General features: G+C 48.1%; 1 protein-coding gene and 1 long non-coding RNA gene across 2 annotated transcripts; both read left to right on the forward strand.

The window, feature by feature from the left end:
* Positions 1-2,209, forward strand: LOC119535131. The gene is made up of 3 exons (XR_005217172.1): positions 1-109; positions 631-767; positions 1,957-2,209. It is a non-coding gene; the product is annotated as an uncharacterized LOC119535131 (long non-coding RNA).
* A 1,381-nt stretch (positions 2,210-3,590) lies between these two features.
* On the forward strand, positions 3,591-3,927 carry LOC119535213 (pancreatic progenitor cell differentiation and proliferation factor-like). Its single transcript, XM_037837703.1, has 2 exons — positions 3,591-3,724; positions 3,756-3,927. The coding sequence occupies exons 1-2, from the start codon at positions 3,591-3,593 to the stop codon at positions 3,925-3,927; spliced, it is 306 nt and encodes a 101-aa protein (XP_037693631.1).
* Positions 3,928-12,679: the final 8,752 nt, after the last annotated feature.

A 12,679-nucleotide genomic window follows, 5' to 3' on the forward strand; every position in this document is an offset into this window, starting at 1 on the left:
ACGAGGCTCAGCTTTGTCCTTAGAAGACCCGCGGCAGCAGTTCCGCCCCAGCTCCAGGCCCGCTGAGGGAGCTGCGCTCGGTTTTCTGTCTCCAGCATCAATGTTTCAGGTGTCTTGAGGCGGCTTCAGAGGCGGCGCCCCTGTGTCCGGGCAGCCGGGCGGGTTTGTGCTCTTGCTGGTGTTGCGGGGTCGGGGGACGCTGGGGCAGGGCCAGGCGTGCACTCTTTGCTTTGAAGGCAGCGTCCAGAATGCATTTGGTTCTCTAACCGAAAATGGGGCGGACCATCTGGTCCCCAGGGCGTTTCCCTTCAGAGGAGGGGGCCGGGGGCGTGCCTGGTCCGCTCCTAAACCAGCGGGCTGACCTGGGGTGTCGCTCCAGGCGGCGGCGTCCGGAAGGTCACTGGGTGCCAGTATTTTCCGGAGTCCTCGCTTTCTGTTCTCTTCACTGTCGTCACAGGAGGCCAAATTAGCAGTTTGCGATGTTAGGGAAATTTTTTTGTTTAAATCTTTTTCTTCCCTTGATTTTTCTGAAGTCTATACCTCTCTTTCAGGGATTTTTTTCCTTATAACCAACAAGGGTTAGACGACTTGCAGATTTCAGCAGGTGTCCTCCTCTTGTTTTTCTCCTAGTACAAGTGAAAATGTCGCCTGCAACGTAACCTGGACCAAAGAACCCTGGAGAGAGCAAATGAAAAGAAACTCCCAAAGCTTAGCTCGGAGTTTTCTCTTGGGCTCCCGTGGAATTCTCCATTTTCAGTCGCAGCCTGGTAACCAGGGAAGGGGTTTGTGCTGGCTCCAGCCCTTCCCAGGGATGGGGGATTGTGGGGTGAAGCCCCAAAGCCTGAGGCACACAACCAGTTTCACCAAACCCACCGTCACTCCCAGTCCACATCCTGAGGAACAGGCCTGGGGAGCACAGATCCTTTGACCTCCTGCCCACATGGCTGGAAAATGATGTTTTTTTTTTTTTGTTTTTTTTTTTTTTTTTTGAAAATGATGTTTTACATGTGTGTGCATGCACGTGTGTGTGTGTGTGTGCTGCACACCCCCACCCCAGACAATGAGGTAAGATGGCTCACTGCTCTGAGCCATTCAACCCACTAAAAAACAAAATAAAGCTAAAGCTAAACTCTTTCTCAGTGTGCCTGTCTGGAAGTTTCACGATATCCTCTTTTGGTTAAGATTATAAAGACCACCTGTAGAATTCAAATATGATACGGGTTTCAGGACAGAGCAGTTAGGCTGTCATTATTAGGTCTTTTTACCTCAGCTCCAAATATTTTTATTAGATCCACCTCAGCAGAGAACAGGGTAGTGAGGACACAGAATAGGTACGTTTTATGTGAGGCAAGAGTTGGGAAAGATCTAGAAGCATAAGGAGCTCGCCAGGCCAGTTGAAAGATGTCTGGGGGATCGAAGGGCTGGTGGCCCGAAGGGGAGCACAGGAAGGTGGGGGCACAAGGAGGAGGGTGAAGAGCCACTGAGGACTAACTTAGTTAGTAGCAGATCCTAGGGCAGGCCCTGCCCGTGGGTGGGCGCAGGCCAGGTTTTTTTACTTATGCAACTTCACCACTGTCCCTCACGACCTCTTGAAGGACATGCTGGAGTGAGAAGGGGCAAGAACAGTCTTGATACGAGACACACTCAGTACTGAGAGGGTGCTGTCAGATCTCCTTCCCAGCCCCCCGTGTTGCCCTTGCAGTCGACTGAGTTCATGCAGTTGTGGGCCTGGGGGATCCTCCTCCATTGGGCGTGACAGTCGAATGAATTGTGTTCCCCCAGAAAAGATGCATTCTCAATCTCAACCCACGATCCTGTGGTGTGAACCCACAAACTATTAACAGTGGGTAAATATGTAAGGTGAGTCAGGGTGTGGACTCGTTTGTGAGTAGGGTCCTGGAAGATCCTATTTAGGTGTGGCTCAACTGAGTCAGGGGCCTTATTCCCTCCTACCAGAGGCCTCATGGAGAAGGCCACGCAGGAAGGAGCCACAAGTCAGAGGAAACTGGAAGAGTGGACACAAGGAGAGAGATCACCATGTGACGGGACTGAGATGCCGGCCAAGTAACCTTAAGGACTGCAGCGAGCCAGCACAGGAACGTCGCTAACTCTGGGGAGAAAGCACGGCCCTACCAACACCTTCATTTGGGTCTTCTAGCCTCCAAAACCATGAGCCAATAAATGCTGGTTGTTCAAGTCAACTGATTTTGTAGTACTTGTCATAGCAGCCTGGGAAGTTAAAACAGGCCCCCTCCAACTTTCCTTCTCCATGCCTCTGCCTTCCCTCTAGGATATCAGCACCATCTTACTCTTCCCTCTGAGGTCATGGCCAAACTGTCCCTGCTCACACTGATTGCCTGTCTGAGTACAGCCCGGTGTTGTTATTGTACTAAAAAATCCCATCTCCACTGGGGCACAGAGAAAGGAAAAAAGAGAGCGAGCAGGTCAGAGAGCCCCATCTTGTCTTACTAACAAATGAAAATGCGTTCTGTCCCTTCCTCCTCACGCAGCTCTCTCCCCACTGGCGGTGCCCCGGGAGTAGGGGGTGTAGTTGAAAGAGTGGTATAAAGAAAAGATGAGTTGCTGCACAGGGACCCAGGCTCAGGCTCAATGTTTTAAAAGCTTTTGTTCAGCCTGAATTCTGACTTATTGGAGAGTACCTAAATTTCATGTTTGAAAGTAGAAGATTCTAGGGATGAGATTAATTCAATTATTTAGAATTTAAAAAGTATCAGCAGATGCTGCCACCAAGATTTCATATTCAGTTCTCAAAAGGACTACTTAATGTCCCACAAAAAAATGGTAATAATTTTACAGATATAGGCTGCAGCACTGTCCTATCTGTAACATTTGTGCTGTGAGTCGTAATCATTCATCACTGCTTCCTACAGAGCGTTTATTTTGTTCCAGATGCTGTGCTACTCACCAAAGAGCTAAAAATAAGACACAGCTCCTACCCTCCAGAGTCTCCCAGACCGGTGGGTAGCCAGGCGAACAAACCCCAACGACAGAATGTGACGCGTATGATAATCGAGGGACATACAAGGTGCTATGGAAACAAGAGGAAGGAGGAATTATTTTGGCAGAAGTCAGGCAAGATTTCACTGAGGTAGTGAACTTTTAAATCAGGGCTTGAGAAATGTACAGGAATTGGCCATGTGAGAGGAGCAACCATTCCAGGGAAAACGGAGCAACGAGAGCACAGATACGGAGGCGTCAAAAGGCTTGATGAACTCAACTGACGACACAGTGGGTTGGGAGAGAGGTGGAAGATGAGTTTTGTTGGTTGATGCCAATAAAGAAGGAATTTGGACTTTATCCTACAGGCAGTGGGCAGCCACTGAAGATTTTTAATCATGAGTTTTACAGTTAAGAGAGTTTATTGGAAGTTGCAAGATGGATGGACTGGAAATGGAAGAGCTTTAAAAAAGCTTGGAAGAACCCCAAGTGCAGGTTGTCTGCAGTGGCACGGCTTCCAAGGTGTCCTACGCAAATGGACGCAAGAGTCTAGCACCCCCTCACCCCCCAAGATTGTGCATTGAGGCCCATGAGGGGTCACTGCTGAGTTTCCGTCAGCCCACAAGGCTGGCATGGCAGCCGTTCTCTCCAGCGGCTCGCTCGTGGCCACTCACAACTACTACCGGTGCTGCTTAGGTCCCGCTTCTAGTAACAGCTCCTGTGGAGGTGCCAGGTATACCCTGGAGAAGCCATCTCCACAACCCTGGTCCCCCCCAAAGCTGACTGGTGTCACTGAGGGGGCAAGCTCCTTCTTCGGGAAGTCCACCCTCCTACCCATGGCCATTGTGTTGGCGACCCCAGAGCCCTCGGAGTCTCCCAGGCCTCCAGAGGCACGATCACCGGTGTGACCTGCTAAGGAAGCAGCCTGGTGGGCAGCCTGGCAGAGGCAGCACGGGGTCCCCCTCCTGAGGACAAGGCCTGCCCCACAGGCTAGGGGGGCTGCAGGAAACAAAAGTAGTTGAGTTCTTTGCACATTAAAAAAGAAAAATGCCAAAAAAGGAAGTCGAAGGAACCCCACTGTACCCTCCAAGCCCCGGGCAGCTTCCCTGATACCTGTAACCATTCACCTTGCACCAAGTGCAACAAACTGGAAGCAGCCTTGTTAGGGAGAATAAAAAGGGTTGGCAGTCATGAAAACAGTGCAGGGAAACAAAGGTTGAATCTCAGAGTGAATAGAGATAAAGAAAGGAGTGTCAGAATGCTCCTATTTTATAGTCTAGTCCACTAGGGAGATGGTGGTGGCATAACCGAGATACAGAATAGCAGAGGAGGAGCTGGCTGGGAGAGGTAGAGCACAGCTGGGGTGTTAGGTAGGGTGAGTTTGGGGTACCTGTGGAGGATTTGGAAGAGTCAGGGACAAGAGATTGGAGCTCAGAAGAGAGGCCCTGAGATGTAGGGTTATCAACATCTGTGAATAATTAAATATGTGGGATTATATGAAAGCCCCGAGAAGTGTAGAGTGGCTAAGATGAAGCCAGGGGGAAACACCAACATGCAGCCAGGTCCTCGGCGACTGATGGCTGTGCAACAGTTTATCACCACTGGAGACAAAAAGTAACAAAAACTGAAGCAACACCTCTTAGCCAAGGAACCTATCAGAGAATGTACCCAAGTGTGAGTTACTTCACCCAGGAAAAGAAGTCTCTGTCCCTGTGCAAATCTTTGGTTGGGGGGACCATCACCACTTCTAAACCCAGGTCTGTTTTAATCACTTTGGGGAGAAGATCCAAAATAGAGAGCCCAAAAAGGGTTCAGGAGAACAAGCATGGAAGGACCATTGAGTATTAATAACAAATCTGGGAGAAGAGCAAATGACCATCCACCTGAGAGAAAAGAAAACTTCTTCTCCGTCCTCAAGGAGGACCCTTCATAATGACCACACAGAGTGTAAGGAGTCAGCAGAGCCAGAGAACAGGGATGGCTTTTGGGAAGGGAGACTGGGAAGGAAGCCAGAGGACAGGGGTGGGAGGAGATCTGTTCTCCCAGGACTCTTTGGTGTCCTGTGTCCCGTGTACAAGTCTTGCCTATAAAAATTTAAACGAATTATTTGCAGTTCATTTCATTTGAAAAAAAAAAAAAAAAAAAAAAAACAGTCCGAGCTTGAGAACATTATCCAGTAACACAAACTGAGTTTTGACACTGTAAGAATTTTAAACTGAACGTTGGATTCAAAAGCACTTTAGCATCTCCTGTTGGCCACAAGAAAGGTTTCCCTGAGGCTGCCATCAACACCATCCAACTCTGAGGTCACTTTCTACTCAAGTGTGTACAGCTGGAGGCTGCAGGGAGGCACTTCTCCCAAATCCTCATTCCATCCTGTTCTGACCTCAATAACAAGTAGTCCAGGACCCTGGAACCCAGGAGCTTTTTTCACCTGACCCTGACATTGCTGATTTCTGTCTGGGGCTTTCCAGGCTGCTGAGCGCTTGCACCATTTCTCCCCGTCTCCCTCCTGAAGGAAGCTTGTGGCATTTAAGTCTGGATTCAGCTCTCGGGGTCTTTTCTTACTTGAGGATCCACTTCATGATGTAATATTTGTGTTTTGCTATAAAAAAATCACATTATCTTCCCCTAAACCACTCAAAGGTGATATTAATGTCTTGCATTCTAGTTTTGGAGTGTGGTCCTTTGTGGTGAAAAACTGCCCAATTTCACCTATTTCACTTCTTTTTCTTTTCAGGTCTTCTCTTTATCCTTCCCTTTCTTGGTCGTCCATATATCTGGTAATAGGCACCAGCTGAGAGGGTTCTAATAAACAGAGTGGCACGCCGACAAGTGGGTGTTCAGATCAGTTAAATATCTCCAAGATCGGAGACCCCACAGTGCCGCAGGCAGCCAACCAAATACAGCCCTTCTGCCTCCCTGCCTTCATGCACGTGGGCGGCATTACCAGTGCTCCCTAGTATTTCCAGTTCTCATCTTATAGGCACACAGCGTGCCTGCACTCCCCTGCCTCTTTGAAAACAGGTGTGGCTATGTGTCTTGCTTTGGCCCACAAAACTAAGCAGAAGTGGCACGTGTCACTTCAGGGTGGAAGCATTTAAAAGCTGGTACTTTATTCTCCGTGTTCTTTCTTCACCTGCTGCCATGGCAATCGCAGCAGCACTTGTCAATATGGAGTTTCTGTAGTATTGAAGCAGCCTCAAATGCGGGGACAGTATGTGGAGGTCACCCATGGGAGGACCTGCTTCAGAAAACCTTGTTTAGGCAAAAGATAAACTTGCATTTGTTAAGCCCCTGAGTTTTGCGGGTATTTTGTTAGGCAGTGTATCAGTTTCCTAAGACGGCCATAGGAAAGTCACAAACTGAGTGGCTTAAACCAATAGAAATTTATTCTCTCACAGCTCTGAAGGCCAGAAGTCTGAAATTAAGGTTGAAACCTGTAGGGGAGAATCCTTCCTGGTCTCTTCTAGCTTCTGGAGTTTGCCGGCCGTCCCTGCTGTTCCTCGGCTCGTAGGTGCATCACTCTCCCCTCTCCCTGCATCCCTACATGTCCAATTCTCCCTTTTTACAAGAACACCAATCATACTGGATCAGGGGCCACCCTTCTCCAGTTTGGCCTCAGCTTAACTAACCACATATTCAAAGGCCCTGTTTCCAAACATTTCTTTGGTGGGGACACAACTCAACCCACATCATGTAGCATAACAATCTGTCCCAACAGAGTGCACAACAGCTTTCTCCTTTGGAAGCACCAAAGACCCAGACTCCACTTCTCTTGCCTCCTTATCATGTGATCTGTCCTGCAAGTGATGCTTGTGACAAATAGAAGGAGGTAGGGGAAAAGGCAGAAGGAATGGAAATATCAGCGCATCACTCTTAACATGACATGCAGTGTGTGCCCGGGAGATGAGAGCTGTGAATGCAATTGGGAATTTTGCTCGAGAGCCTTTCTGAAATATTCTTCAGATGGGCTCTGACTGACCAATTTTGAGAGCAGAAATGATGACCCAGACGGTTGCTGCCACTGACAGAAGCAAACGCACGCCTCTGCTCTAGAGCAGGTGTTTCCAGTGCCTCTGGAGCTGGGAGCTGGGCTCTGGATTTCTATAATTGGAAGAAAGCAGAAGCTGATAGAAAAAACACTGCTGCTTCCCCCTGCTGTGCTAGCTCTAAAGCGAGTAGTGCATATCACATATGTCTCCTTCATTCAGGTTCGTTTAGATGGCTCTTTATGCTCGGAAGCTGTCAGGTGCATTTCCTGGAGGTAGGCCACCTGAATGCAATCTTTCTCAAGTGTTAACAATATCTTTTTTCCTATTTGCTGGGCTATGAATTCTTCTAATGTTTTGCCGAGTTACTCTCCAGGTGCTCATTAAAGCTAATCAGCTGAGTAAATAATATAGAATGAGGAAAGAAGAGATCAGCAATGAAATACTAAAAAATAAAACTGCCATGGTGCATTTTTATAATTAAGTTGTTCTCAGCTATTCAAACACACACATTAACTCTAGGGGAGAAAACACCCTAGTTCCATAAGCCAAACAATACACTGCAAACTTTAAATAATTCAGGATTGACTTCTAAAAGCCTAAAAGAAACATACTGTATATAAAGCTTTGTGTAGTGAGCAGAGAAGTTGCAAGAACAGTAATAGATACAAATGTAAGTCAATTTCACTCCCACTGGCTCTGCAGCTGTAATTGACAAAATGAAAACCTTTCCTTCTATATTACTCAGAAATGCACTTCTGTGATTCAGGAAGCTTAGAAGCAGGATGCAGCATTCAGTAAATTGATAAACAGCATAAAGAGGAAACGACCATGAAAATAGCTTACATTGAGTTAATATCGGACTGTAGAAATATCTGCGGGGCAAGGAGAAGAGCAAGGATTCTCAGTCATTTGCCACAGCAAAGGGTGGACTTCGCACAAGATTCAGATGGTGCAGGAAACAAGGGGCTTTGGGGACACTGAAGGGTTTGTTTCCAGTTTCCTTATGCAGTGCAAGCCCTTTTCGCTATACCGTGGGATGCTGGCGATGGATGACTAAGAGGGGCGATGCAGAGCTGTGGGAGTGGAGAGAGACGGAGAAGGGGAGTGAATCAGCTCGGCTTCCTGCCCTGGCTCTGCCCCTGGAGTCGGTTTGCCGTCTGGAGGCAGCATCATTAGGCGTGACACAGACCTGTCCTCCGGGAGGGCGGGCAAGACCCCGCCGGTTGGACCAGCCCCTGGGGCTGTGCCCAGCCCTGCGAGGAGAGATGGCTCCGACTGAGAAGTGGCCGTCAGTGCCACCGCCGCCTCCACAGCTGCCCCAGCTCCCCGAGGACCATGTCCCCGGGGAGCATCCAGCCTGGAGCCGGTGCAGAGGGTGAGTCCCAGGTGGCGGGAGAGGCATATTGAGAAGATTCTCAGAAATGGAACAGCCCTCTCTTACCTGCCCTGCCCTTCCTTTCCGTGACTCCTCGGGTATTCTGGTCATTAGTTTTCCTCTGTGTGAACTGGGGAGGGGACAGGAAGTCACTGTTTCATTCCATCTGTGGGCCCTACCGGCCTGGCTCGTGGGACATGGCATCCAGGGGCTGCCAAGGCTCCTTTCAGCTTCAACTGCTCTCATTCTCTCTCATCAAATCAGCCAGCGATGCACTCCACAATGACTGCTATTCCCGAGACTATACAGAGTAGATAGCATAAAGCTGCACTTGACGTTCCTCCCACGGGCACAGCGTGGACTTCATGCCCTGTGGAGGGGAGGCCCAGAGGCCCGGCTGGCCGCTGGGCAGAAAAAGCCCTGGGTCCGAGTTTTAATTATATAGACAGCCGGGCCTCACCTCGCTGAGGACGGGGCTGCTGTCTCCTTCCCCTGTCCCCCTTCCTCTTCCTGACACAAATGCACCTGAAACTGGACTCCAAGGCCAGTCCCCACCTCCAGCACCATCCCCTATTTTGAGAAACCCCAATCTTTTCATGGAGAGGAGCAATTTTTTATTTCCCCAAAGTCTAGGCCAGCACTAGCCAATAGAAATACGATGAGAGCCACATATCTAATTTAAAATTTTCTAAGCCTCATTAAAAAAAAAAAAGTAAAAAGAAACAAGCTAAATTAATTTTATTATTTTTTAACCCCATGCACCCATCATACAATTTCAATACGTAATGAATAACAAAATTTATTAGTGTGATATTTTACATTCTTTTTCTCACACTAAGACTTAGAAAGCTGGTGTGTATTTTACACCTCAGCACCCCTCCACCCAGACTGGCTCAGGGGCCCCCTGTGCTAGTGGCCGTGTACCAGGCCAGTGTTGTCCAGTGTGCTACAGATAATCAGCTTTACCCTCACTGGAACCACAGTGGAAATTTCTGGGTGGAGAAGGGTAGGGGATGTGTCCACACTTGGCTGAACTCCCTCCACTACCAAGAATTCCAGAAAAGATGAAATGGAGTTAGCGATGGAGAGGGGCTACAGGGGCACAGCCATTTCCAAGCATTGCCACGTAGGACTGGTTCCCAGGCAGGATTCTCCTCGCCCTAAAAGGTCAGGCCCCTTCCCTGTTCTCCTTTAGTTGGTGGTCAGAAAACTACCTCCCCCATCCCTCCCTTATTCAGGGCTGTCCCAATCCCTCCCCCAGCTCTGTGTATTCCAATTACTTTGAATTCCCTTTTTCCTATGGCTGCCAGGAAGCTCAGAATTGAACATAATTTTCCACCATCTCAATCTCATCCTAGTGAAGTTACTTCTTCCCTTCTCTCTGTTGGAGGCTCAGTGATTCTTTGACCTTGTTTTTAAATGTACCATTGTTGTCACAGTTCTGTTAAAGGCACATTGTGAGTTTTTGAAACCGAGTAGGTTATAAAGTAATTTTTAAAAAGAAAACACAAACCTGTTGTCAAGTCAATCCACATATGCTTGAAGCCAGGCAGACCTGTCATTTCTGTGTCGGCAGGAACTCACCTTGCTGCCACCAGCTTTGGTGTCTCTCCCCTGAAAATACAGAACTAGTCACCTTCCAGGCTTGACTGCAAACAACCTCACACCTGACTCCATCCTCAGGGGCATCCTGGGAGCCTTAGGCGGCTTTGCATCACCCTGGGTGGATGGACTCAGAGTATGGTTGGGGGCAGGCGTTGTTCAGAGGATTTCTTCACTAGAGGGGCCCCTTTAGGGTTTTATTTCTTTGTAGGAGAACATCTTCCACTAGATCCCTGCTCTCCTTTCTTCCTCCTGCCTCTTTTACCCCTTCCCCCCTCCCCTCCCTTCCTCTCCTCTTCCCTGCTCATACTGCTTCCCATCTTCTTGTCCCTGCCCCCACCTTCCCTGACCGCAGCGGAAGGAATATTGTAGCTGTGAGGTCTTCACCTCAGGGTCAAGGTGAAATCTGATTCAAATCAACAGCAAATGAAAATTATTACCTGCTTTGGCCTGTCAAAGTGTGGGGCAAATAAAGTTTTGTTGTTGCCCTTAGGGTTTTAAATAACAAAGAGATCATCATATTCAATTATTAGCCTTTGTTGGGTCCTAGAATAAAAAGCATAAGGCCAAGAGTAACAGGATATCATGAGAGATGACACCTAAATCAATGGTGTGCCCCATGAGTGCCCAGCGGGATGCACTCGGGTGTGGGAAATAATCCCAAGGGGCTTAAATGTACTTCCACGTCATCTGTTTTAGATTTAAGAACCTATTTGGGTCAAGTTTCATGTAAAGTGTTGTTGATATTCAGTGTTGAATCGTTGTTCCATTTCTTACTGCCTTTCTCAAATGTTCTTTTCTCCTCCAAAGGATCCAGTCCCAGATTTGCTACATTAGAAGTAGGAGAAAAAGAAGAATCAGAGATGCAGTGAGAACTAGTCCACACAATGTTATCAGGTCACAGTTCAAAATTATGGAAGACTGGGTACCTGGTTCCAACCATTGTTAAACGTTCAGTCCAGGGGACTTCACATCTGACACGGTGTTTCGGTTTGCTAGAGCTGCCATTATACAAAATACCAGCTATGGACTGGACTTTATAAAGGGGGTGTTACAGTCCTAAGGCCATAAAAGTGTCCAAACTAAGGCATCAACAATGGGCTACGTTCACTGAAGAATGGTCGATGGCATCAAGGAAAACCTCTGTCAGCTGGGAAGGCACGTGGCTGGCATCTGCTCTGGGGTTCTGGTTTCAAAGTGGCTTTCTCCCAGGACATTTCTCTCTAAGCATCTGGGGGTGTTCTCTTAGTTTCTCCCAGGCAAATTCTGGGCTAGCAAAAGTCTGCTTCAACGGCTATCTCCAAAACGTCTCTCTCAGCTGCAGCACTGAGCTCTTCTGTCTGAGCTCTTATAGGGCTCCACTGATTTAATTAAGACCCAGACTGAATGGGTGGGGCCAAATCTCCATGGAAATAATCTAATCAAAGATATTACCCACAGTTGGGTGAGTCACATCTCCATGGAAACACTCAAAAAAGAGGTCACACCCTAATCGGAAAGATTAATAAATCTGCCCCCATAAGATTGCATTAAAGAATATGGCTTTTTCTGGGGGGACATAATATATACAAACCAGCACACATGGTTTCATCTCAGCTCTGCTTTCTCATATCTGTGGTTGATGGACATTCTCCACTGGCCCTTCCAAGTCCACCCTGTTCTCTGCCTGGGAAGCTGACCACAGGGACAGCGCCACTGGGCTTCCTTGCCCTCATGGTCCTGGCTGCGTTGGGCCAATGGGAAGCACCAGTGGGGAGATCAGAGAGAGGAAGGAGGAGATTGGGACATTTATTCTTCAGCATCCTCGCTAGGGTATCTCTGTGGTTGGCTGAGTGCCTCTCCCAAAGGCCCAACTCCCATCAGATGGACTTCTCCATAGGGTAGTCACCCCCAGTTTCTGGAAACCTCCCAGTTCCCTTGCTCCTTCTGGCCTAGGTGTGGTAAAGCTCCCCACTGTTGCTGGCCCTGGGTACTGCACCATCTCTTGCTGCTTTCCCTAAACCCTACCACCCCTTCACACAAAGTTCCTTTATTAAACACTCTTCCATTACTCAGGTTGAATGTGCCTTCTGTTTACTGCGGGGATGTGACATACTCTGGGTGACTCAGGCAACTGTCATATTCTCCAAGCACCCCAGTCTCTGCATTTTTGATATAACAATAATAATACCCACCTCTGGATTTGTTGAGAATTAACTGAGAAAGCGGATATGAAGGCACATAGTGCTGTGTCTGGCAGTACTGCGTGCTGAATAAATGCAACTGAGTGAATCCCAGCATCATGGTAAGTGCTGTCAAAGGAAAGCATCAATTATAGTGTTGAAAACTAGAATTTCTAGGGAAAGGAATAAAGCAATGGCTGGTCTCACTGGCAGAAAAGAAGGCAGGCAGAGCACACCTATCTGAGAACAGAATAAAAGACAACAAAGGAAGGTTGAGATTAGAACCTGAATAAATCCCCTCAATAGAAGACTGCAAGGCTTTGGTGTGTGCTGCCCAAGGGAGGTGCTATAAGCACCTGCTCAAGAAACTAAGGGAAGGGGCGGACAGCTCCCCATTGTGCAAAATGTGGCCTATGATCTAGTCGTTTCAGCTGCCTCCAAACTCAAGTTTTCAAAGTCATTGCTTGGGTCCAGAAAATTGCAGTCAATGTCTTCTTGGAGGGACCTTGGCATTGAGGCCTTGAATCCATGTCACTCCAATGATGCAAATGACAATGTGATTTCCTCGACGACCAGATTTACACCAG

Source organism: Choloepus didactylus, chromosome 5, assembly GCF_015220235.1.
Source record: "Choloepus didactylus isolate mChoDid1 chromosome 5, mChoDid1.pri, whole genome shotgun sequence".
NCBI lineage: Eukaryota > Metazoa > Chordata > Mammalia > Pilosa > Megalonychidae > Choloepus > Choloepus didactylus.

What these genes read in the sequence shown, in the direction of transcription:
- LOC119535213 (XM_037837703.1), top strand. Translation starts at nt 3,591, where the DNA reads ATGGCAGCCGTTCTCTCCAGCGGCTCGCTCGTGGCCACTCACAACTAC. An exon ending in AAGCCATCTCCACAACCCTG is followed by an intron (nt 3,725 to 3,755) that starts GTCCCCCCCAAA and finishes GGTGTCACTGAG; the next exon opens with GGGGCAAGCTCCTTCTTCGG.